The sequence below is a fragment of the Salvelinus fontinalis genome, chromosome 4, assembly GCF_029448725.1.
Source record: "Salvelinus fontinalis isolate EN_2023a chromosome 4, ASM2944872v1, whole genome shotgun sequence".
In the NCBI taxonomy this organism is placed as follows: Eukaryota; Metazoa; Chordata; class Actinopteri; order Salmoniformes; family Salmonidae; genus Salvelinus; species Salvelinus fontinalis.
The window spans coordinates 53,689,336-53,716,574 of record NC_074668.1 but is presented as its reverse complement, the minus strand read 5'-3'; the positions used below and the strand labels follow the sequence as shown (position 1 = coordinate 53,716,574).

Here is a 27,239-nt window from a genome sequence, read left to right as displayed (position 1 = left end):
CTGTGTGTCCATGAAGAGTGACTGGTCTATGGATCGTCCTATATTCTTTAGAGAGGGAGACTTTTCTACTGAACAAAGGTAAGAAGAACTCATAGTTCATGGTCAGTGAGTTAAACAACACTGTCACTAGTAATTTCTCCTCTCCCATTTTCCCATTTCTTTTTGTTGTTTTCATAATCCATAGGCTAATCATTTTGTCCATTCTCATAGTCCTAAAACAATATTAAACAAACACAACATACCCTCCCTGTGTGTGTGTGTGTGTGTGTGTGTGTGTGTGTGTGTGTGTGTGTGTGTGTGTGTGTGTGTGTGTGTGTGTGTGTGTGTGTGTGTGTGTGTGTGTGTGTGTGTCCACAGAAACCAACAGGAGAGATCAGAGTCAGAGATTCTCAGTGGTCAGTCTTTCCAGAGTCATCAAACAGACCTGGCCTCCATATTCAGTGTATGTTGTCCTGTTATGTAAATTTGTTTTTGTTTACCTCAAGTAAAGTTCTAAACTGTCAATCATTAATTAAGGGTGTTAACGAGAAAGCATTCATTCTCTTGCTTAACTTATTTGCTTTATTTATTTCAGATGATTGAAGAGAATATTATGACATTTGTGAAGAACGAGCTGAAGATGTTCAAGAAGATTCTCAGTCCAGAACTCACAGAAGGCTTTGAGAGTCAGAAGAAGGATAAGGAAGTGGTGGATGCTGAAGATGAGAAGTAGGAGAGCAGTGCCAGAGAGGGGGCTCTGAAGATCACACTGCACGTCCTGAGGAAAATGAACCAGAAGGAGCTTGCTGACACACTGGAGAAAAGTAATATCTGTCTGCCTCATGTTGAACGCTGTTTTATAATATTTAAAAGATTTAGCAAAAGTACAGCTAAAGTAGCTCTGTAACTAAATGATATTGTAGCAGCCTTAACACAACACCCAGTGACCTAATCAAGTAGCAGCAGGGATGTGTTGTGGTGATTAATTTAGACAGAGAGAGAGACAAAATTAATAATACCATCAATAATACCAAAAATAATATAAATCAGTCACACCAATCTGTAATGCATTATGAAAACATTTACACATTTATACATTCAGTTAAGAGAATAAATTATTATAATTTAAAACTTTATAACTTTCCTACAATACTGTAGGCATTAAAACAGACGTAATATTAATATCCTCTGTGTTATTTCTTCATTCAGATGAGCTTGCTGTGATTTACCAACGTGAACTTAAATCTAATCTAAAGAAGAAGTTTCAATGTTTATTTGAGGGAATCGCTAAACAAAGAAACCCAACACTTCTCAATAAGATCTACACAGAGCACTACATCACAGAGGGTGGAACAGGAGAGGTCAATAATGAACATGAGCTGAGACAGATTGAGACAACAACTAGGAAACAAGCAAGACCAGAGACTGCAATCAAATGTAACGACATCTTCACACCTTTAACTGGACAAGACAAACTTATCAGAACTGTGCTGACAAAGGGAGTCGCTGGCATTGGAAAAACAGTCTCTGTGCAGAAGTTCATTCTGGACTGGGCTGAAGGAAAAGCAAATCAGGATGTTCAATTTGTATTTTCATTCCCTTTTTGGCAGCTGAATTTGATGAAAGGTGAAAATCTCACTTTGATTGAACTCCTCAATCACTTCTCAATGGAAACCAAACAATCAAGAATATCCAAATACGACAAGTACAAAGTTCTGTTCATCTATGATGGTCTGGATGAGTGCCGACTGCCCCTAGACTTCCAGAAGAACAAGATCTGTTGGGACGTCACAGAGTCAACCTCAGTGGATGTTCTGCTGACAAATCTCATCAAGGGAAATCTGCTTCCCTCTGCTCTCCTCTGGATAACTTCCCGACCTGCAGCAGCCAGTAAGATCCCTTCACGGTGTGTTGACCAGGTGACAGAGGTACGAGGGTTCAATGACCCACAGAAGGAGTACTTCTGGAAGAGATTCAGTGATGAGGACCTGGCCCGCAGAATCATCTCACACATAAAGACATCAAGGAGCCTCCACATCATGTGCCACATTCCAGTCTTCTGTTGGATTTCTGCAACAGTCCTTGAACACATGCTGAAACATAAGAGAGAAGAGATGCCCAAGACTCTGAATGAGATGTACACACACCTTGTGGTGTTTCATACCAAACAGAAGAATGAAAAGTATCTTGGGAAAGAAGAGACAGGTCCACACTGGAATAAAGAGAGCATTCTGTCACTGGGAAAACTGGCTTTTCAACAGCTTGTGAATGGCAATCTGATATTCTATGAAGAAGACCTGACAGAGGCTGGCATTGATGTCAATGAAGCCTCAGTGTACTCAGGATTGTGCACACAGCTCTTTAAAGAGGAATGTGGGCTGTACCAGGACAAGGTATACTGCTTTGTTCATCTGAGGATTCAGGAGTTTCTGGCTGCTGTATATGTGTTCCTCTCATTCATCAACAACAATGCGGTTCGGCCATGAGATTCTCAAGTTACTGAACTTACTTTCTACAAGAGTGCTGTGGAAACCTGGACCTCTTCCTCCGCTTCCTTCTGGGCCTCTCACTGGAGTCCAATCAGAAGCACTTACGAGGTCTACTGACACAGTCAAGAAGCAGCTCACAGACCCATGAAGAAACAGTCAAGTACATCCAGGAGAAGATCGGGGAGAATCCCTCTCCAGAGAGGTGCATCAATCTGGTCCACTGTCTGAATGAACTGAATGACCATTCTCTAGTGGAGGAGATCCAAAGCTACCTGAGATCAGGAAGTCTCTCAAAACCCAACCTCTCACCTGCACAGTGGTCAGCTCTGGTATTTGTGTTGCTGACTTCAGAAAAGGAGCTGAATGTGTTTGACCTGAAGAAATACGCCAGATCAGAGGAAGGTCTTCTGAGGCTGCTGCCAGTGGTCAAAGCCTCCAGAGCTGTTCTGTGAGTAAATAAAATGACATATAAGAACTAATCATAATTAAAAAATATTACGTTTAGAGAAAAACATCTATTATAATATGTATATAATATTATGTTGAATAAACATATTGAATAAATGCATTGATTTTCACATTAGTATAACAATATGACCATACAATTCTAGGAGATGGAAGATGAATTTATATGTTGTTTTGAAGAATAAACCAAATTCATTTGCGATTGTCCTTCTACACTACTGGTGTTAAATTAACAGTGTGTTTGTGAAGTCATGATTTTACTCCTTACAGGCTGTCAGGCTGTGGAGTCACAGAGGAAGGCTGTGCTTCTCTGGTCTCAGCTCTGAGGTCAAACCCCTCACAAATGAGAGAGGTGGATCTGAGTAACAATGACCTGAAGGATTCAGGAGTGAAGCTGCTCTCTGCTGGACTGGGGAATCCCCACTGTAAACTGAAGACTCTGAGGTCAGTATTCCTGTAGTTGGTCAACAAGTGATAATTGTTCACCAGATCCACATGTGTTTACCAGACACACATAGTCCACACCATATGTGTTTGGACAGTGAAGCTTACAGTTTTAAATGTGGCGCTATGCTCCAGCATTTTGGATTTGAGATAGAATGTTTCATATTAGGCAACAGTACAGAATGTCAGCTTATTCATTTATATCTGTTTTACCATTTAGAAATGAAAACACTTTATGCATGTAGTTCTCCCATTTGAAAAAGTCTTAATTATTTGGACAAATTCACTTGTATTGTATTAAAGAAGTCATAAGTTTAGTATTTGGTGCCATATTCCATGCCTGCAGTGAATACATCAAGCTTGTGATTCTACAAACTTGTTGAATTCATTTGCAGTTTGTTTTGGTTGTGATTTGGATGATGTTTTTCCTAATAGAAACTGAATGGTGAATAATGTCCTGTCATTTTGGAGTCACTTCACTTGTATTGTCAGTGTTGATAATGGGATATGGAGAAGGGTGAGCCGGTCAAGGATCGATTCAGACAAGGTGGTAAATTGTATGACAAGCGACAGTTTAATTTAACAGTAAAGATATCTGGTACAAGCGTATACGGACTCGTTCATTTAGCTCATAAGGAACCAGCAGAAAAAGCCCAGATAACAGAGTGCATAGACATTTTATACAGCACAGAAAGTAGGTTGAGTCTGGAAGTTCTGGTCCTCTGGTTGGTTCTGGACAGGTTGTTGTCTTCTCAGATTGGTCCTGATGAGCTGGGCGTCATCCTTCTGAGTCTTGCAGCAAAAGTTCTGTGTTTCCAAATGTTCAGCTAAAACAGGAGATTTGGTGTGTGTGTAGATGTTCCTATTTTGACATATCTGTGTGTCTCTGTAAAATGTTCAGCTAAAACAGGAGATTTTGTGTGTGCGTAGATGTTCCTGTTTTAATCAGTGTTTATGAAAGGTTTACGTCAGCCCTCTGTCCTTGGGTGTGTGTGTGTCTCATTATCTCGTGAAATGCAGACCCAAGCACCCTTTTGATCAAGGCCTTTCCGGCCTTATCAGTGTTTATGAAAGGTCTGTGCCAGCCCTCTGTCCTTGGGTGTGTGTGGGTCTCAGTATCTGCTTATGAGTTTGTGAGAAACCCTGTTTTGAAAGAAGATAGTTATAACAACGTAATAGCAATATGCTTGTGTTATTTTAAATGGTATTTATTACATCAGTAAGAATAGAAGATGTTTCTGGACATTTCTACATTCATGTGGATGCTACCATGATTATGAATAAACATGAATGAATCGTGAATGATGAAGAATGAGAAAGTTACAGAGGCACAAAGATCAAACCCCCTCTGTTATTGGTAATGGTGAGAGGTTAGTATGTTTTGTTGTAGCCTCTGTTATTGGTAATGGTGAGAGGTTAGCATGTTTTGTTGTAGCCTTGGTTGTTGTTAATAGTGAGAGGTTAGCATGTTTTGTTGTAGCCTCTGTTATTGGTAATTGTGAGAGGTTAGCATGTTTTGTTGTAGCCTCTGTTATTGGTAATGGTGAGAGGTTAGCATGTTTTGTTGTAGCCCCTGTTATTGGTAATGGTGAGAGGTTAGCATGTTTTGTTGTAGCCTCTGTTAATGGTAATGGTGAGAGGTTAGTATGTTTTGTTGTAGCCTCTGTTATTGATCATGGTGAGAGGTTAGCATGTTTTGTTGTAGCCTCTGTTATTGGTAATGGTGAGAGGTTAGCATGTTTTGTTGTAGCCTCTGTAACTTTCTCACTCATTATTATTCATGATTTATTCATGATTTTTCTTAATCATGGCATCATCAGGATTAATTTAGTAGTGTTTAGAAACATGTTAGACATAGATATGGTGTGGACTGTATACTCAATACAATCTAAATCTGACACCTCACAGTCTGTCTTGACTGATACTGCTTTTTAAACTGGTCTGGTCAGTGTCGTGTCTTCGGCATTATTAAAGTGAAGACTGTTATTTTATCAAATAAATTCTCCGTAATTATTATTACGTGATTAAACTAATCATGTAAATGTAATTAACTAGGAAGTCGGGACACCAAGGAAAATCTTCAGATTACAAAGTTATAATTTTCCTAATATAACTCTTCAGATATTTTAATATCTGATCAATTAGTCTTCTTATTAATGAATTATTCTTTACCTCAAGTTAGTCTCATTTTAAACGTCGTAAATTGTTGGTTATCTGCACGAACCCAGCCTTTATTATGAATCATCCATACACCAATTGGCTTAATCGTTTACTTACTAACTAACTAAATAATCACAGAAATGCATAAACAAACAAACAGCAGATATGGTTACAAGGAAAGGATAGAGGAGGTTCGCTAGTGGGCTTTGCCGATATGACGGCTTGGTGGACAAAGGGAAGTGGATGTGGACTGAAAAGGGCGGGAGTTACAAAAGAGTCTCTACACAGTTGATAATAATATTCATTGAAATTCTAATCTTTTGCACATGACCGCTCACTCATTCGGCAATATTTGTAATCAATATATATTTATATACGCTCAGTGTGTCGTGGTGATCTCTGTTGGAATCGTCCATCTTCCTGTTGGAAAGTACATCCGCACATCTCTCTCTCTGCTTTCCTGAGGTCTTTCGTGGTTAGAATGGATACTTCAGAGTACCATTCAGAAATGTTATTAAAGAATAGATGTTTCGGTGGTTGTCGGTCTTCGCATCCAATGGTACATCATTTCTAGCTGCAGACTAGTAATTAGTATCTAAGATTTGCTCTTATTCTGTCGGGATCGATAGTCTCAGAGTTTTACCATTTCCACCCGTGTAGCCAATGCTCCACGTGGTTTGGTTAAGAATTCAAAAACCATTGCAACCTTAGCTTATACTGAGGTTTCTGTGGTCTCTACTCAAACCTTTGTCCCCTCAGCTGACCGAGGTATGCATGGTCTGAAGAGGATTTCTCCTGCTGGGGTTTTTATTCGTAACAGTAGAAAAGGGCTGTCCCATGAACCAGATCATGTCTGTGCTCATGGGGGAGGGCCAATGACTTAGTTAAACTTAAAAAGGGAACACAATTCTCTTTCATTAAAAAGGTTAACATCCCCTTACATCATTTCACAAATAGTTTAATCATTGCTCATTCATTTTATACAATAATTAGACGCAAGCCTCATAACGGAGGCACCTGTATAAACAGAGTTATGGTAATGTGGATCTATTGTCTTTCATGAGGTCACAAACATGAAACAAAACAGACCGGGTTGTAGTGGTGGAATATTGACTCAGAAATATAACACTCTTACTAGAACTTGTGAATTCAAAATAGACTTTAATACAAAGTGGCAAAGCTGAGCCCATCCATGGAAAGAGTCAATTACATATGTAACAGAGCCGAGCCCCTCGGACTAAAAAAGACTAAATTCTCATATTACAGAGTTCTTCCTTTATAGTATTCTGTCGTTGCATAACGTATAGAGTCCCCTCCCTCTATAGGTAAATAACTTCCTTTCTCCATTATTATCTTTCCATCTCAGTTCTTGCTTGTTAACGACCACATCTGACAGCTGTATAGGTTATAATGGTAGCAGGGCCCTGGTTCTATATGTTCCATTCCTTTTATAGTCTCCCTCTATATGTATAGGTTATAATGGTAGTCTCCCTGTATATGTATAGGTTATAATGGTAGTCTCCCTCTATATGTATAGGTTATAATGGTAGTCTCCCTCTATATGTATAGGTTATAATGGTAGTCTCCCTCTATATGTATAGGTTATAATGGTAGTCTCCCTCTGTATGTATAGGTTATAATGGTAGCAGGGCCCTGGTCCTATATGTTCCATTCCTTATAAAGCCATTCTGTCTCTGCTCTTCAAAGTGGACAGCCTAGATGATGCTAATAAAGGAAATGAAATCATAGTCATGAGTTTAGCTCTCACACTGGCTTCTCCACCGACCGTTTACATATTCTCAAAAACATGTTGTTCAGTTCTCAAGTTCTGTGATGTAGAAGAAGTTCCTTTGTTCTACTGTGAAACTCTCTCTCTCTGTCTCACACTGCCTGGCCAGGGGGGGAGAGTCTCCTCCAGGAATTTATGACCTGAGATAACAGAACCTGGGTGTAGGAGAGGAGAGAGGGGGAAGACACTCGCTATACCCAAAGAGGGCCACGTCATGACATCAGTCAACTCAAATATTTGTACCATACATTTTTCTCTCTTCAAGCAGTTCATTGATAATTTGTCATTTCTAATAATGATACATTCATTTATGAATAGATATATCAGTGTCCTGAAACCTGCCATATTTGAAAATGTTCAAAAAATATATATATACTGTCACTATCTTCACCACCAAAGAATAGCAGTGTGATTTTAATATGATTTGACTCTTTGCAGGCTGTAAGGCTGTCTAGTCACAGAGGAAGGCTGTGCTTCTCTGGTCTCTGCTCTGAGGTCAAATCCCACTCACCTGAGAGAGCTGGACCTGAGCTACAATCACCCAGGAGATTCAGGAGTCAGACTGCTCTCTGCTGGACTGGAAGATCCACACTGCAGACTGGAGAAACTCAAGTATGTAGAGGGTTTATGTCAATGTTCATATCAGACATGTTTGACTTATCAGGCTAGTTAACTTTCGCACATTAACAAGTCCAATACAGCATATGAAAGATAAACATCTTGTGAATCCAGCCAACATGTCCAATTTTTTTTTATGTTTTACAGCGAAAACGCCACGTATATTTATGTTAGCTCACCACCAAATACAAAAAAGGACAGACATTTTTCACAGCACAGGTAGCATGCACAAAACCAACCTAACTAACCAAGAACCAACCAAACTAACCAAGAAACAACTTCATCAGTTGACAGTCTTATAACATGTTATTCAATAAATCTATGTTTTGTTCGAAAAATGTGCATATTTGAGCTATAAATCAGTTTTACATTGCAGCTACCAAATAGCACCGAAGCAGCCAGAGTAATTAGACACCAACGTCAAATACCTAAATACTCATCATAAAACATTTCTTAAAATACATGGTGTACAGCAAATGAAAGACAGGCATCTTGTGATTCCAGCCAATATTTCCGATTTCTTAAGTGTTTTACAGCGAAAACACAATATAGCATTATATTAGCTTACCACAATAGCCAGAAACACAAGCCATTTACCAGCAGCAAAAGTTAGCGATCGTAACAAACCAGCAAAAGATATATCATTTTTGACTAACCTTGATAAGCTTCATCAGATGACAGTCCTATAACATCAGGTTATCTTCTACTTCATCACAATCCCGGATCCGGGAGCACCCCCATCAGTAAAAAAGCTGACTAGCATAGCCTAGCATAGCGTCACAAGTAAATACTAGCATCTAAATATCTTTAAATCACAAGTCCAAGACACCAGATGAAAGATACACATCTTGTGAATCCAGCCATCATTTCTGATTTTTAAAATGTTTTACAGGGAAGACACAATATGTATTTCTATTAGCTAACTACGATAGCAAAATACACAACTTTTTTTTCCCACCATTTTTTTCCTGCATAGGTAGGTATCACAATTTCGACCAAATAAAGATATAAATAGCCACTAACCAAGAAACAACTTCATCAGATGACAGTCTGATAACATATTTATTGTATAGCATATGTTTTGTTAGAAGAATGTGCATATTTCAGGTATAAATCATAGTTTACCATTGCAGCCACCATCACAACTCTCACCAAAGCAACTAGAATAACTACAGAGACCATCGTGTATTACCTAAATACTCATCATAAAACATTTCTGAAAAATACACAGCGTACAGCAAATGAAAGACAAAGATCTTGTGAATCCAGACAATTTCAGATTTTTAAAGTGTTTTACAGCAAACACAATATATCATTATATTAGCTTACTAAAATAGCCAACCACACAGCAGCATTGATTCATGCACGTTAGCGATAGCGAATAAACCAGCAAAAGATATTACATTTTTGACTAACCTTCTCAAAACTTCATCAGATGACAGTCCTATAACATCATATTACACAATACATATAGAGTTTGTTCGAAAATGTGCATATTTAGCGGCACAAATCGTGGTTATACAATGAGAAAAGTAGCCAGGCTGCCAACAATATGTCGGGAGAAATCTTGGGAGAGGCACCTAATCTAATCGATAACTAATCATAAACTTGACTAAAAAATACAGGTTGGACAGCAAATGAAAGATACATTAGTTCTTAATGCAATCGCTGTGTTATATTTTTTTAAATTAACGTTACTACAACATACAGCGTGCGTTAAAGCGAGACCGCACCTAGATTCATGGCAGAATATGAGTTCTACATTTTTCAACAGAACAACGAATTAACATCCCAAATACTTCTTACTTTTTGATGAACTCCCATCAGAATCTTGGGCAAGGTGTCCTTTGTCCAAAATAATCGTTGCTTGGCTGTAGATTGTCCTCTTCAACGTTCGAATTAGCAGTAAACATTAGCCATGTGGCAAAGACGTGTCCGACTCACTAAAACCTAGTACAAATAAATATCAGAAAATCGCAATATACCGATATAAACTGATATAACTCGGTTTAATATAACAACATTATGATGTCTTTAACACCTATATCGAATAAAAACAGAGTCGGATATATCTAAGGCCTATAACCGGAGCGAACTAGAACGACAGCCAGAGCTCCTTTCTGCGTCAGGGCGAAGAGGACAAAGGAAGGACCCTACGTTGCCAGCCCATTTATAACCTCTCAGTTCTGCCTAGCAACTCCATTTCAATTCTCACTATTCGCTGACACCCAGGGGAAGACGTATGCAGTGCATCTCAACCAATAGAAGACAGGCAGATTTATAAACAGATCTCAGAACAGCCAGCAGATTTCAGCATTCTCACATCCTCATAGGAAAATTGCTGTTCAGTTCTGTTTTACTCACAGATATAATTCAGACGGTTTTAGAAACTAGAGAGTGTTTTCCATCCAATAGTAATAATAATATGCATATTGTACGAGCAAGAATTGAGTACGAGGCCGTTTAAATTGGGCACGATTTTCCCCAAAAGTGAAAACAGCGCCCTCTGTCCTCAACAGGTTTAACATATGAGTTGAGTAATGTAGGGTATGTAAACATTATAGCTGGTTTAAGAGTACTACATGTTCCAGCTTGTCTCCAGTAACTCAGTGAATTGTTCTGCTTCTTCTCTGTGACATAGGATAAATTCCCCACTGGGCTGAGATCCCGCTAACGGGATCGATATGACAACAGCCAGTGAAAGTGCAGTGCTTCAAATTCAAAACAACAAAAATCTTATAATTAAAAAATTCCTCAACCATACAAGTATTTTACACCGTTTTAAAGATACAATTATCGTTAATTCAGCCACAGTGTCTGATTTCAAAAACGCTTTACACGAAGCACCACAAATGATTATGATAGGTCACCACCAAGCCACAGAAAAAACACAGCCATTTTTCCAGCCAAAGAGAGGAGTCACAAAAAGCACAAATAGAGATAAAATGAATCACTAACCTTTGATGATCTTCATCAGATGACACTCATAGGACTTCATATTACACAATACATGTAGGTTTTGTTTGATAAGAGTGCATATTTATATAAAAAAATCTCATTTTACATTGGTGTGTTATATTCAGTAGTTCTAAAACATGCTGTGATTTAGCTTAGAGCCACATCAAATTACAGAAATACTCATAATAAACATTTATAAAGATACGACTATTATACATGGAACTTTACATAAACTTCTCCTTAATGCAACCGCTGTGTCAGATTTCAAAAAAACTTTACGGAAAAAGCAAACCATGCAATAATCTGAGTACAGCGCTCAGACAACAAAGAAGCCAAAACGATATCCTCCATATTGTGGAGTCAACATTAGTCAAAATAGCATTATAAATATGCACTTACCTTTGATGATCTTCATTAGAATGCACTCCCAGGAATCCCAGGTCCACAATAAATGTTTGATTTGTTCGATAATGTCCATCATTTATGTCCAAATAGCTTCTTTTGTTAGGGCGTTTGAAAAGCAAATCCAAACGCACGTGCAGGTCCAGCAGAACGTCGGACGAAAAGTTCAAAAAGTTATATTACAGGTCGTAGAAAAATATCAAACTAAGTTTAGAATCAATCTTTAGGATGTTTTTATCATAAATGTTCAATAATGTTTCAACCGGAGAATTCCTTTGTCTTCAGATTAGCAATGGAACGCAGCTCCCTCTCATGTGAAATGCGCTTGACCAGCCCTTGGCACTCTGCCAGACACCTGACTCATTACTCTCTTATTCAGCCCCTCTTCACAGTAGAAGCGTCAAAACAGTTTCTAAAGACTGTTGACATCTAGTGGAAGCCTTAGGAAGTGCAACATAACCAATATCCCACTGTGTATTCGATAGGGGATGAGTTGAAAATCGACCAACCTCAGATTTCCCACTTCCTGTTTGGATTTTTTCTCAGGTTTTTGCCTGCCATATGAGTTCTGTTATACTCACAGACATCATTCAAACAGTTTTAGAAACTTCAGAGTGTTTTCTATCCAATACTACTAATAATATGCATATATTAGCAACTGGGACTGAGGAGCAGGCCGTTTACTCTGGGCACCTCTGGGCACCTTATTCATCCAAGCTACTCAATACTGCCCCCGGCCATAAGAAGTAAAAAAAATACCCCTCCACTTGACCACATTTGGTTTGACCCTCTACAATTGTCCTTGGACTCTCCCAAGTTTTATATGGCAACAACAAAAAATTATGCTTTCATTGTTTTCCAACATGGTTTTAACATATAAAATGTGTCTTTGTTTTTCTTATAAGTTGTTGTAACAATAACAATCCAATCTCCAAATATAACGCAACCTGTGGTGTAACTGCAGTAGAAGAATTACACCATGGCTTGATGTTTTAATAACACCCTGTGGTGTAACTGCTGTAGAAGAATTACCCCATGGCTTGATGTTTTAATTACACCCTGCGGTGTAACTGCAGTAGCAGAATTACACCATAGCTTGATCTTTTAATTACACCCTGTGGTGTAACTGCAGTAGCAGAATTACACCATGACTTGATGTTTTAATAACACCCTGTGGTGTAACTGCAGTACTAGAATTACACCATGGCTTGATGTTTTCATAACACCAGGTGGTGTAACTGCAGTAGCAGAATTACCCCATGGCTTGATGTTTTAATAACACCAGGTGGTGTAACTGCAGTAGTAGAATTACACCATGACTTGATGTTTTAATTCCACCAGGTGGTGTAACTGCAGTAGCTGTCACGCCCTGGCCTTAGTATTCTTTGTTTTCTTTATTATTTTAGTTAGGTCAGGGTGTGACATGGGGAATGTTTGTGTTTTGTTGGTTTTGGGTGTTTCTATGGTAAAGGGGTTATTGGGTGTAGTATATGGGTTTGTGTTGAGTTCAGGTGTCTAGCGTTGTCTATGTATGTTTAGTTATCTAGGAGAGTCTATGGTTACCTGAATGAGTTCCCAATTAGAGACAGCTGATTTCGGTTGTCTCTGATTGGGAGCCTTATTTAGGGTAGCCATAGGCTTTCATTGGTTGTGAGTAGTTGTCTATGTGATACGTTTGTAGCCAGTGTGTGCACATCGTTGTTTAGCTTCACGATCGTTTTCTTGTTTTGTTTAGTGTTTAAGTGTTTTTGTTTCGTTTGCCTTCTTCATTAATAAAAAGGAGATGGCTTATTTTCCTAAAGCTGCGTTTTGGTCCGTCAATCCTCCACACGGTCGTGACAGAACTACTCACCATTACAGGACCAAGCGGCATGGAAAGCGGCAACAGGACCCACCTACACAGGATTCGTGGACATGGGAGGAGATACTGGATGGTAAGGGGCCGTGGGCACAACCGGGAGAATATCGCCTTCCTCGTGAAGAGCTGGAGGCAACTAAAGCCGAGAGGAGGCGATATGAGGAGGCAGCACGGAGACAAGGCTGGAAGCCCGTGAGTACAACCCAAAAATTTCTTGGGGGGGGCCTTAAAGGGAGTGTGGCGAAGTCAGGTAGGAAACCTGCGCCTACTCCCTGTACTTACCGTGGAGAGCGAGAGTACGGGCAGACACCGTGTTACGCAGTAGAGCGCACGGTGTCTCCTGTACGCGTGCATAGCCCGGTTCGGTACATTTCAGCTCCACGTATCGGCCGGGCTAGACTGAGCGTTGAGCCGTATGTCATGAAGCCGGCCCAACGCATCTGGTCACCAGTGCGTCTCCTCGGGCCGGCGTACATGGCACCAGCCTTACGCATGGTGTCCCCGGTTCGCCTACATAGGCCGGTGCGGGTTATTCCACCTCCCCGCACTGGTCAGGCGACGGGGAGCATACAACCAGGTAAGGTTGGGCAGGCTCGGCGTTCAAGGGAGCCAGTACGCCTGCACGGTCCGGTATTTCCGGCGCCACCTCCCCGCCCCAACCCAGTACTACCAGTGCCTCCTCCACGCACTAGCTATATGGTGCGTGTCTCCAGCCCTTTACCACCAGTGCCTAAACCACGCACCAAGCCTCCTGTGTGTCCCCAGAGTCCTGTGCGTCCTGTTGCTGCTCCCCGCACTAGCCCTGAGATGCGTGTTCCCAGCCCGGTGCCACCAGTCCCGGCACCACGCACCAGGCCTACAGTGCGCCTCAGCCGGCAGGAGTCTGCCGTCTGCACAGCGATGCCTGAACTGCCCGTCTGCCAAGCGCCATCTGAGCCATCCGTCTCCCCAGCGCCATCTGAGCCATCCGTCTCCCCAGCGCCATCTGAGCCATCCGTCTCCCCAGCGCGATCTGAGCCATCCGTCTGCCATGAGCCTGCAAAGCCGCCCGTCTGCCATGAGCCTGCAAAGCCGCCCGTCTGCCATGAGCCTACTGAGCCGTCCGCCAGACAGGAGCCGCTAGAGCCGCCAGCCAGACAGGCGCCGCTAGAGCCGTCCGTCAGACAGGATCTGCCAGAGCCGCCAACCAGACAGGATCTGCCAGAGCCGCCAAACAGACAGGATCTGCCAGAGCCGCCAAACAGACAGGATCTACCAGAGCCGCCAATCAGACAGGATCTGCCAGATCAGTCAGCCAGCCATGAGCAGCCAGATCAGTCAGCCAGCCATGAGCAGCCAGATCCGTCAGCCAGACATGAGCAGCCAGATCCGTCAGTTAGCCATGAGCAGCCAGATCCGTCAGCTAGCCATGAGCAGCCAGATCCGTCAGCCAGCCATGAGCAGCCAGATCCGTCAGCCAGCCATGAGCAGCCAGATCCGTCAGCCAGCCATGAGCAGCCAGATCCGTCAGCCAGCCATGAGCAGCCAGATCCGTCAGCCAGCCATGAGCAGCCAGATCCGTCAGCCAGCCATGAGCAGCCAGATCCGTCAGCCAGCCATGAGCAGCCAGATCCGTCAGCCAGCCATGAGCAGCCAGATCCGTCAGCCAGCCATGAGCAGCCAGATCCGTCAGCCAGCCATGAGCAGCCAGATCCGTCAGCCAGCCATGAGCAGCCAGATCCGTCAGCCAGCCATGAGCAGCCAGATCTATCTGCCAGCCATGGGCCGTCCCTCAGTCCGGAGCTGCAGTCCCTCAGTCCGGAGCTGCAGTCCCTCAGTCCGGAGCTGCAGTCCCTCAGTCCGGAGCTGCAGTCCCTCAGTCCGGAGCTGCCCCTTATCCTGGTGCTGCCCCTTACCCTGGTGCTGCCCCTTACCCTGGTACTGCCCCTTACCCTGGTACTGCCCCTTACCCTGGTACTGCCCCTTAGTCCGGAGCTGCCCCTTAGTCCGGAACTGCCCCTTAATGCAATGGGGTTAATGTGGAGGGGGGTCATTTGGAGGAAGCTAAGGAGGTGGTTAGGGACTGTGGTGACGTGGGGACCACAACCAGAGCCGGAGCCGCCACCGTGGATGGAAGCCCACCCAGACCCTCCCCTAGACTGTGTAATGGTGCGCCCGGAGTTCGCACCTTAAGGGGGGGGTTATGTCACGCCCTGGCCTTAGTATTCTTTGTTTTCTTTATTATTTTAGTTAGGTCAGGGTGTGACATGGGGAATGTTTATGTTTTGTTGGTTTTGGGTGTTTCTATGGTAAAGGGGTTATTGGGTGTAGTATATGGGTTTGTGTTGAGTTCAGGTGTCTAGCGTTGTCTATGTATGTTTAGTTATCTAGGAGAGTCTATGGTTACCTGAATGAGTTCCCAATTAGAGACAGCTGATTTCGGTTGTCTCTGATTGGGAGCCTTATTTAGGGTAGCCATAGGCTTTCATTGGTTGTGAGTAGTTGTCTATGTGATACGTTTGTAGCCAGTGTGTGCACATCGTTGTTTAGCTTCACGATCGTTTTCTTGTTTTGTTTAGTGTTTAAGTGTTTTTGTTTCGTTTGCCTTCTTCATTAATAAAAAGGAGATGGCTTATTTTCCTAAAGCTGCGTTTTGGTCCGTCAATCCTCCACACGATCGTGACAGTAGCAGAATTACCCCATGGCTTGATGTTTTAATAACACCAGGTGGTGTAACTGCAGTAGCAGAATTACACCATGGCTTGACGTTTTAATAACACCCTGTGGTGTAACTGCAGTAGCAGAATTACACCATGGCTTGATGTTTTAATAACACCAGGTGGTGTAACTGCAGTAGCAGAATTACACCACGGCTTGATGTTTTACACCAGGTGTTACCATATTTTAGCTGTCAGTCAAACTCGGCAGACGTGAAACTAAAATGTAATTTTAGCCGTTAATTCCGAATGGTTAAGATTAGCGTTAAAGTTAGCGTTTAGGCATTAATTACAAATGGTTAATATTAGCATTCTTGTTTGGAAAAGCTTTAAAAAATACAACAAAAACTTTCTGGCACTACAATTGAACACTTCTCCTTTGGATTGTAGCCAGTGTGTGCACATCGTTGTTTAGCTTCACGATCGTTTTCTTGTTTTGTTTAGTGTTTAAGTGTTTTTGTTTCGTTTGCCTTCTTCATTAATAAAAAGGAGATGGCTTATTTTCCTAAAGCTGCGTTTTGGTCCGTCAATCCTCCACACGATCGTGACAGTAGCAGAATTACCCCATGGCTTGATGTTTTAATAACACCAGGTGGTGTAACTGCAGTAGCAGAATTACACCATGGCTTGACGTTTTAATAACACCCTGTGGTGTAACTGCAGTAGCAGAATTACACCATGGCTTGATGTTTTAATAACACCAGGTGGTGTAACTGCAGTAGCAGAATTACACCACGGCTTGATGTTTTACACCAGGTGTTACCATATTTTAGCTGTCAGTCAAACTCGGCAGACGTGAAACTAAAATGTAATTTTAGCCGTTAATTCCGAATGGTTAAGATTAGCGTTAAAGTTAGCGTTTAGGCATTAATTACAAATGGTTAATATTAGCATTCTTGTTTGGAAAAGCTTTAAAAAATACAACAAAAACTTTCTGGCACTACAATTGAACACTTCTCCTTTGGATTGGGAGTCTGCTTCTTTTATATACACACATACAGTATGTAACGTGTTTTACCCTGCCTTTCCATAAGTCCACTCCAGTTTATATACATATATATGTAACATGTCTTACCGAGCATTTCCATAAGTACACTCCAGTTTATATACATATATATGTAACATGTCTTACCGAGCATTTCCATAAGTCCACTCCAGTTTATATACATATATATGTAACATGTCTCACCGAGCCTTTCCATAAGTCCACTCCAGTTTCTTCAACTATCTTCTGACTGTGATTAGAGCAATGTTGATGTGCCATGAAGCCAGCAGATTACAGATGGCCTTTGCCGATCGCTCATCATCTTCGTTCATCAGTGAGTCGATGGCTTGAATAGTCTCGCTGGAAATACAGGCAACAGCTGATGCATTGGTCCAGAGCCAGCGGTTTTGGCATGTTTACTATAGTGTGAACTGTAGGCTACGTTTACTTGTCAGACAGTAGCCTAATATGTCACGTCTGCTCCCGCTCTTCCCCTCCCCCTGGCGCTTGAGGGCGCCAGAATGCCTTGCATCACTCACTCCTGCCATCCATCACGTACACCTGCCTTTCCTCGTCACGCGCATCAGCGTTATTGGACTCACCTGGACTCTCTTATCACCTGTTCATTTCCTCCCCTATATGTGTCAGTTCCCCAGCTCTGTTCCCCGCTTCTGCATTGATTGTTTTCTGTTTTCTAACGCTGTTTATGTCTCGTTCCATGTCCGTTATTTGTTAAATGATACTCCCCGTACCTGCTTCGTCTCTCCAGCGTCATGTTTGTGACAGAATGCAGAAGCCATCACACGAAGCATCGGGGAGTACTGGCGTTCTGGTTGGTATAGTGGCATCGGCTCTGGGTCACCACCTTTGGAACCGGGGGTGCCTAACCTGCTCGTCGGGCTTCCACGCCCTAGCAGGCTCGAGAGGTTTCCTTGCCCCGGTTGGCTCGGATGGCGCACATCCCACGTCGGGCCTCAGCTGGATCGTCAGTTCGTGTCTGCCCAGCCGGTCCAGGAGTTTTTTGTTTGTTTGTTTTTTGTTTTGTCGGTGACGTCGGGGGTGGATTCTGCCGCCGATGTAACCGGGGGTGCCTAAGCCAGCCCGTCGAGCTTTCATGCCCTGGCTGGCTCGAGAGGTTTCATTGCCTCGGTTTGCTCGGTGGCTTCCCATCCCACGTCACACTCCACCGGATCATCGGGTTTCCTCAGCGGGATCGACAGGCGTCTTGACTCAGCCGGATCGTCAGGCTCCCATGCCTCGGCCGGCTCGCCAGGCTCTCACGCTCCTGCCGGTTCGTCGGGCTTCCACGCCTCAACCGGCTTGCCCAGCGCCCATGTCTCGGCCGGTTCGCCCAGGTGGGACGCCGGGTGGCGCCCCTAGAGGGGGGGTACTGTCACGTCTGCTCCCGCTCTTCCCCTCCCCCTGGCGCTTGAGGGCGCCAGAATGCCTTGCATCACTCACTCCTGCCATCCATCACGTACACCTGCCTTTCCTCGTCACGCGCATCAGCGTTATTGGACTCACCTGGACTCTCTTATCACCTGTTCATTTCCTCCCCTATATGTGTCAGTTCCCCAGCTCTGTTCCCCGCTTCTGCATTGATTGTTTTCTGTTTGCTAACGCTGTTTATGTCTCGTTCCATGTCCGTTATTTATTAAATGTTACTCCCCGTACCTGCTTCGTCTCTCCAGCGTCATGTTTGTGACATAATAAACAAATGCAGGCGGCTTCTATATTCAAAATACTTTAAATGCTTAATTATCCAAATGTTAAAAGTGCGTGTGGGCGACCGCATGCAACCGCAAAATGTCATATAAAGCTGTACAGTACTGTATTTCTTCATCAGCATCTTTATGCTTTACGTAATAAAATAATGATAAAAATACTCTTTCAAAATGCAGATGTTTATGTAGTTATGGATCCATAACGAATTACTATGGGAATAAATATCACTGAATTACAGAAATATTGGAACAACGTTGTCTAATGAAGGTAAAGAAATTGTTGCTTACTGGAAAATACCAGTACAGTGCCATTATGGCTATTAGCAGAACAATAGATTTGTCGAGAAGGAGGGTAGGGGACAATTCTATCGTCAAATGTATTTCTTAGTTAGGTTGACTGTATCAAGCGTCATCCGGGTCAGGGGAGGTTTTGGCTGTCAGGGATGTTCTTCTCTCCGTCTAAAAACAGAAATACATATTTTGGCCTTTATAAATATTATTTTGGCCTTCATTCAGATTACAATCGCTCACTTTCATTTTTTTGACAACTAAATAATCTCCAAAATATCATTATACACTGCTCAAAAAAATAAAGGGAACACTTAACCTGTTGGGGATGGGGGCGCTGTTTAGACTATTTATGCTAATTGGGTAATTTTTGAAACGGCTTCCCACAAAATCCTTGATCGTACAATATGCATATTATTATTATTATTGGATAGAAAACAGTCTATAGTTTCTATAGGAGTTGAAATTTTGTCTCTAAGTGGAACAGAGCCCATTCTACAGCAATTTCCCTGACATGGATTCAGATTTCAGAAATGTTGGCCACTGTTCTGAAGTCAGTTAAAACGGCACTGATATTGCTATGACTATACGGACACTTCTTACGTCTTCCCCTGGATGCCTTTACGTGATGACGATTCCAATGGGGTCGATTGCGCGTTCACAGGCCCTATAAATCAAAAAACCCTGTAGCTAGCAAGTCTTTCCTTGGTGCGTAACGCGCGTGCTGGACACCGACCCGCTCCTGTTCCAAGCGTTAGTTTAGCCTGTTATATTTCTCCGGTCATCTTTTCACTCGTTATAGGAGTTAAAAACATCATAAGGTAGTTAATTTAAAGCGTTTTATAGCAATTTATATCCGTTTAGTGCGATTTTGGGACATTTATTTTTGCAACGATGTGAATAGTTGGGCACGCTTTTCAGTTCATCCCGAACGCAGTTGGCATTTCCACATGGCAAGAGGACAGCTTTCCACCAAAAGACGATTGCTCCCAAGAAAGGATCCTTTGCCCAAGATACTGATGGAAGAACAGCTCAAGGTAGGACATTTTTATTATGATAAATCGTGTTTCTGTCGAAACATTTTAGTGGCTTAGGACGCCATGTTTTTTGACGTAGCTTCGCTTGGCGCAAACTGTATTGAAAAGTAAGGATAAATTAAAAAATGTTATTCCGCAATTGTATTAAGAATTAAATTGTCTATCAATCCCTGTCCACCCTATATTTTTTAGTCACGTTTATGAGTATTTATGTATAAGAGTAGATCACTGTCTAAGTGGCGCAAGGACTTTTTCTGACCAGCTTGTCTACATTTCACATTGTCTAACCATGATTTTGGTGGCTAAATATAAACATTTGCGATCAAACTCTATATGGAATGTGTAATATGATGTTACAGGAGTGTCATCGGAAGAATTCTGAGAAGGTTAGTGAAAAAATTAATATCTTTTGGCGATGTTGACTTTTATCGCTCACTTTGGCTAGAATCAATGCTGGGCTGCTATGTGCTATGTGCTATGCTAATATAACGATTTATTGTGTTTTCGCTGTAAGACACTTAGAAAATCTGAAATATTGTCTGTATTCACAGGATCTGTGTCTTTCGATTCGTGTATGCTGTGTATTTTTACGAAATGTTTGATGATTAGTAAGTAGGTAAACACGTTGCTCTAAGTAGTTTTTCTATTCCATTTGTGACGGTGGGTGCAATTGTAACCTATGCCATCTACCTGAAATATGCACTTTTTTCTAACAAAACCTATCCCATACCATAAATATGTTATCAGACTGTCATCTAATGAGTTTTTTTGTTGGTTAGGGGCTATAAATATCTTAGTTTAGCCGAATTGGTGATGGCTACTGGTGTTGGTGGACAAATAAAAGATGGTGGATTATGCTAATGTGTTTTTAGGTAATAGATGTACATCTTTACATATTGTGTCTTCCCTGTAAAACATTTTAAAAATCGGACATGTTGACTGGATTCACAAGATCTGTGTCTTTCATTAGCTGTATTGGACTTTAATGTGTGAAAGTTAAATATTTAAAAAAAATATTTTTTTTGAATTTCGCGGCACTGGTTTTTCAGTGGGGGGGGGGGGGGGGTGCCGCTAGCGCCACGCTGATCCTAGACAGGTTAAACAACACAATGTAACTCCAAGTCAATCACACTTCGGTGAAATCAAACTGTCCACTTAGGAAGCAACACTGATTGACAATAAATTTCACATGCTGTTGTGCAAATGGAATAGACAAAAGGTGGAAATTATAGGCAATTAGTAAGACACCCCCAAAAAAGGAATGGTTCTACAGGTGGTGACCACAGACCACTTCTCAGTTCCTATGCTTCCTGGCTGAAGTTTTGGTCACTTTTGAATGCTGGCGGTGCTTTCACTCTAGTGGTAGCATGAGACGGAGTCTACAACCCACACAAGTGGCTCAGGTAGTGCAGTTCATCCAGGATGGCACATCAATGCGAGCTGTGGCAAAAAGGTTTGTTGTGTCTGTCAGCGTAGTGTCCAGAGCATGGAGGCGCTACCAGGAGACAGGCCAGTACATCAGGAGACGTGGAGGAGGCCGTAGGAGGGCAACAACCCAGCAGCAGGACCGCTACCTCCGCCTTTGTGCAAGGAGGTGCACTGCCAGAGGCCTGCAAAATGACCTCCAGCAGGCCACAAATGTGCATGTGTCTGCTCAAACGGTCAGAAACAGACTCCATGAGGGTGGTATATAGCCAACCCGCTGTGGACGTCTATTTCAGCACCATTTCACTCTGCTCTGAGACAAGCATGGAGAAACGAAAATGTTCAATTATATTCCATGATATTCTTTTTTTGAAAATGAAATCATCTCCAAAATACCGTTAAATATTATCAAGTTGATGGGACAGTCATACAGCCCCAGCACCTCATTCATGGCTTTGGATCAAAATAAATAAGTACCAACATTTTTTCTGATTAGTCTTTATTAATAAAGAAATGTTTTGGTTATCCTGACCTGGACACCATGTACAGTATTATAATAGCCCATTATGGGCTGTTAGCAGGACAATATACCTTTACCAACACCTCTCTGTATTTAGATACTTTGTGGATGGGGCCTCCTGATTGGATGGGGCCTCCCGAGTGGTGCAGCAGTCTAAGACACTACATCACAGTGTAAAATACGTTGCTACAGATGCAGGTTTTATACCTGTGCCGGCCGCCACCGGGAGACTCTTATGTAATTATTGACACGTCATTGAACAAAAATATTTTCTGATATACTGTAGGCCTACCGTAGGTGACATGAGTCTCACTAGTGTTGAGTAATGTGCTGTTAAAAGTGGTGTAGATCTTATTTATTTAAAGAGCATATTGAAGATAGAAGCAATAGCATTTGAAGCAATAGTCTACCCGCTGTAGTCAACTATTTTAGCATCGTTTCACTGCTCTGAGACAAGCATATGGACTGGTCTTGATAAATCAATGAGATTTTTATTTTTATTGAATCTCTGTTTGGGTATTGGTTAGACTACAATTATACAATTAGGGTGTTGTACAGCGCCATCTTTTCCATTCCATCTTAACATTTTGCATTTTTATTGGAATAGAAACAGCATAATATTAAGCAAATTAATCAAGCAAAATTACTTAAAATCAGTCCCATATACTATGTTCTTTTTTTTTTTTCTTTTTTTTTTTCTGGGGGTGGATCAGCTTAATATTGCGGAAAGAATGTTGCTTCCAATGTAATTGTCTGCATCATTTCCAATCCCCCATATTTTTGGGGGTAAATATATATATCCATTCACGTATGCATACATATACACATATATACATACACATACCTACATAGACATACATACTTTTTTAAAGAGTATACCTTTATTATTATTCCCCGCAAACCCTACCACCGATCCCCCAATTGGAGTAAACTGATAAACATTTCTGTTTTTACCTTCAATTTATACATCTTATACACATTTTACAGACACAGTCTACTTTATAATAGTTCTCTCTTGTTTGTTCTTAGTCCTTCCTCTATTTCTGTTGTCCATCCAGTTTGATTTCCACTTGTAACTGTGCTATTTCACAATAGCTCCGCACCTATACACATTTCACAGATCCCGTATGCCCTACATTGTTTATCTTGTTATTAGTCCCACCCTTCAGCTCCACTCAACCTTTCCCATCTATCTTCCAACATCATCCATTTCGGATTTTTATTTGCCATATATTTTTCAACTGTGCTGTGATGCTTCACAAAAGATTTGAATCTTCCTATTCTCATAGCTTCCACGGATTGTAAATTAAAAATAAACATTTTTGCTAAAATAATTATTATATTATTGATTGATTGACTATGGCTTTTCAAATCCCCCAGTATTGCTATCTGTAGCGTTAGTTCTACGCAAATGTTGCAATTCTTCAACCATTCCTGGACCTGTGACCAAAAACGAGCTACATGCGGACAATACCAAAATAAATGGTCTAATGACTCTGCCTCCTCACAGCAGAATCTGCAGAGCTGGGAAGATATATACTATGTTCTTACAAAAAAAGGTTTTGATCTCTCTAGTACAGACACGATTGAAGGCTATCGAATGATTCTCAAAGACACCCTCTGGTGGTCAAACTAGCACTAACTAGCATTAATGGTAACAGTGGCTGACATTTAAATGACATGTCATAGAAGCTGTGCTGCAGTACGCTGCAACTTTTAAAGAACAAACCACTGTACGCTACATGGTCAAAAGTATGTGGAAACCCCTTCATAAAGTTGGTGCTGTCTTTTCAATGACATTGCCTTCTAACCTTGTTAAAGGAAAACAACCTTCAGTCATGACTCATCATCCTTCTCTACAAGGGGAAATGACATTACCTTCTAACCTTGTTAAAGGAAAACAACCTTCAATCATGACTCATCATCCTTCTCTACAGGGGAAATGGAAGCTCATCCAGAGTCCGCAGCTCATCAGTCCCATCGTCCTCTGAAAGGAGCATTAAACATGACAGCTGCTGAGATCTTATTAACCTTTACTATTAGGAGGCACAGCCTTATAATAATAATAACATATAGTTCATAATAATCAAGAAAACAAAGCAAAAAACGCTGCACGCTGCAGTCCAGCCACCGCTACAACTTCCAAACAGGGATTCCAACCAAGTTGCAATCATCCACTCTGGTTTGGGGGAATTTTTCTAAGCCGCAGTGGCAATGTATTCTGCAAGATCAGTCACATTAGAAGAGTGATCTGGGAGAACAAAAATACAACATTCATCCCCAATGATTGCACAAGTGCCCCCTTGACCTGCCAGAAGATAGTCAAGAGCCTCTCTGTTTTGCAGCGCTAACTTAAGCAATTTTTTTAGTTCCCCATTCAATTGTTCCAGGGAATTTCTACTTGCATTGCCAATGTTTTCTATGTGTCTAGTGATGTCATGAATTTGGTCTAGGGCACATACAACTCCATACCCAGAGAAAAACACAGCAAAGAACCTGGAGGCAGGTGCCTGAGCGTCAGCTAGAGACCTCTTATCTCTCCTCATTCCAGGAAGTTTGTAGTCTTTAAACAGAGCCATCAGATCCCTCTCATTATTTGGAACGGTTCTCATAGCTGTCACCACAAACCCAACAGTACAAGTACCTCCCCAGTTCGAGGGCAGGCTATTGTAAGCCATCTTACCACACAGCCAATATGTGCCATTTGGGGCTCCTCTCAGAGTTGTGCTATGTTTGTCAACCCACATTTTAAATGGTTCCTTATCTGCCTGACCATTCTCCTGTATTACTGTTAAATTGCAAGCATTTGATCCATTAAGATTCATAGTACAATTACATTTCAGTTCACCCAAATCGTGATCTCCATATCCTCTAATACACCAAGGGGCAGTCATCACCCCAGCCACTGAAATGGGCGGGATTGAGACATTACCAGGCCTCAAGTAATAGGATACATTGGGTTGATTATATACCTTAACATTGTTGGTCATAGTATAAAAAGGTATTTTTCCTGCCAATGCTATAGTAAAGTTCACCCCTATTGGGACTCCTATAAGGGGCAAGCCTGCCCCTACCTTAACCGGACCCATCCCACACACCCAACATTCCTTTTCTTTGGAGGGCAGGTTGGCAACCATTTCTGCTCTAGATAAGAACAAATTGTCCTCATGTTTGTGAGGTTCCAGCAGGGCTGTCCTTCTACGATGACCATCTACTTCTAGGCCATTACTACAGGTCTGCATTGGTCCCTTTTGCTCAGGACTCCTTTTGTCATTACCATCTACTTCTGGGCCACTACTACAGGCCTGCGTTGGTCCTTTTGGCCCAGGACTCCATCTGTTATTACCATCTACTTCTGGGCCACTGCTACAGGCCTGCGTTGGTTCCTTTGGCTCAGGACTCATTCTGTCATTACCATTTACTTCTGGGCCACTACTCTGGGACGGTGATGGCCCCTTAGGCTCGGAACTCATCTCACCCTCTGTCAGTTTTCCCACAAGAGGACAACCTACTGTTGTTATTAGCACTCCTGTGCTAACGCAGAGGAGGGCCACACTGCACCACCGGAACTGGCGAGTGCCCATCTTCTTCTGGATCAGGAACTCGTCTGCAGTGCGACAGGTGTGTCCAGCTTTCTCCCTCAGCATCCTTACCACAATGGGGGTGGTCAGAAGAACCTGGTACTGGCCTCTCCACGGGGGTCCTTCCAACTATTTCTCCTGAAGTCTTTCATACACATAACAATATCATCAACTATATGAATACACATAACAATATCATCAACTATATGAATAGACATAACAATATCATCAACTATATGACTACACATAACAATAGCATCAACTATATGATTACTGTGGAAGGACCACCAGAGGGCAGGCTGCTCCCACGGACAGTAGCCCAGCCCGGCATGTGAGTCAAGGTGATCAGAGGCAGTTAAGCACAGCTGACGGTACTAATGAGCTATTCTCTTTCCCCTACAAGAGAGAGGAGGGAACTGGCAGAGGGGAGAGAAAGAAAATAGTGTTTGCTTCTCCAAGGGAGAGAACGTACCTTTCGACAGGGAGATGAAGGGAACAAACAACCTCTGGGGAATAGCCACCATGGATCCGGAACACCACCCGAAGGAACCTCTCCATGGGCGGATCGTTAAGGTGGGGACACACCCGTGATTTGTGTGACAGTTTAATGATACTCTCCTTATGTACCTTGTTCTTGTGAAGAAGAAGAATATGTGTGTTTTCCTTGGGAGATAATCCTTGATTGTGTTAGAGTGATTAAGAAGAAAGAAATACCTCAATAGAGAACTAAAGAAAACCTGTTCCTGACTCGTTTATTCCACCGTTCTGCTTTAGAGCAACCTCAATGAACTTGGTCTGCTCACAATACACATAACAATATTATCATCTATATGAATACACATAACAATATCATCAACTATATGAATACACATAACAATATCATCAACTATATGAATACACATAACAATTGCATCAACTATATGAATACACATAACAATAGCATCAACTATATGAATACACATAACAATAGCATCAACTATATGAATACACATAACAATATCATCAACTATATGAATACACATAACAATATCATCAACTATATGAATACACATAACAATCGTCGTCTTACCTTTTATCTCTCAATAGAAACAGAGTCTGGAATGATCATTCGGTCGTCGAAAGTTGCTTTTGTTTGCTCTACTCATTTACATATCAGGTTCTGCCTGTTCTCTCTCCCAGTCCCTCTCTCTTTATAGATCTTACAATGTGCCTTGGCATACATTCTACAACTGTCTGGAACTCTATACTTTAGGATTGGCTTTACTAAGTTTTGTATCATTCACAACTAAGTTTGCCAAATAATTGTTTCAAATGATCACTTTTATGGTCAACATAGACACTTCATATGTGCACTCGCTCTGGAATGAGAAAAAATATTATTGTTATTTAATTCTAAGTTCAATTATATTCTTCTTACTATAAAATCATGTAATATAAAACAATGGCACAGGACTTATAAGCATATCTTGTCTGCTGAATGAACAAGCCTACAGCCTATGGCATGGCGCAGATAACATTCAGTAGGCCAACTCATATTCTGTTCTTCTGAAATACATGTTTATTTAGATCTGCCTAAAATAAATAATGGATTTATTGTGATGGTGTGTATTAAACAAATGTATAATTTTTTTAAATGTAGATGTTCCAACTGCGCTCATCAGCGGCTTCTATACGGCTTGTTAATGCTAATTAACGGTCATTTACCTTGAGACCAACAGTCTTTTGCATGACAATAAACTGCTGACAATAACCGGCTGACAGTCACAGCTCCAGGTCTGTGTGTGGGTCTCCTACATCATAACAGCTCCAAGTCTGTGTCTG

At 41.8% G+C, this 27,239-nt stretch overlaps 2 protein-coding genes across 2 annotated transcripts; one reads left to right on the top strand and one right to left on the bottom strand.

Moving 5' to 3' along the window:
- The first annotated feature begins 668 nt into the window (after positions 1–668).
- On the top strand, positions 669–23,828 carry LOC129852891 (NLR family CARD domain-containing protein 3-like). The gene is made up of 3 exons (XM_055918500.1): positions 669–803; positions 1,189–2,417; positions 23,775–23,828. The coding sequence occupies exons 1-3, from the start codon at positions 767–769 to the stop codon at positions 23,826–23,828; spliced, it is 1,320 nt and encodes a 439-aa protein (XP_055774475.1). The 5' UTR covers positions 669–766.
- LOC129854003 (uncharacterized) lies at positions 21,824–26,268 on the bottom strand. Its single transcript, XM_055920590.1, has 2 exons — positions 25,891–26,268; positions 21,824–25,563 (listed from the first exon to the last, which is right to left on the bottom strand). Exon 2 carries the CDS (start codon positions 25,482–25,484, stop codon positions 24,036–24,038), a length of 1,449 nt encoding a protein of 482 aa, XP_055776565.1. The 5' UTR covers positions 25,485–25,563; positions 25,891–26,268; the 3' UTR covers positions 21,824–24,035.
- Positions 26,269–27,239: the final 971 nt, after the last annotated feature.

What these genes read in the sequence shown, in the direction of transcription:
- LOC129852891 (XM_055918500.1), top strand. Translation starts at nt 767, where the DNA reads ATGAACCAGAAGGAGCTTGCTGACACACTGGAGAAAA. An exon ending in TGCTGACACACTGGAGAAAA is followed by an intron (nt 804 to 1,188) that starts GTAATATCTGTC and finishes TTCTTCATTCAG; the next exon opens with ATGAGCTTGCTGTGATTTAC. An exon ending in TTCAGGAGTTTCTGGCTGCT is followed by an intron (nt 2,418 to 23,774) that starts GTATATGTGTTC and finishes CCTTCTCTACAG; the next exon opens with GGGAAATGGAAGCTCATCCA.
- LOC129854003 (XM_055920590.1), bottom strand. Translation starts at nt 25,484, where the DNA reads ATGCTGAGGGAGAAAGCTGGACACACCTGTCGCACTGCAGACGAGTTC.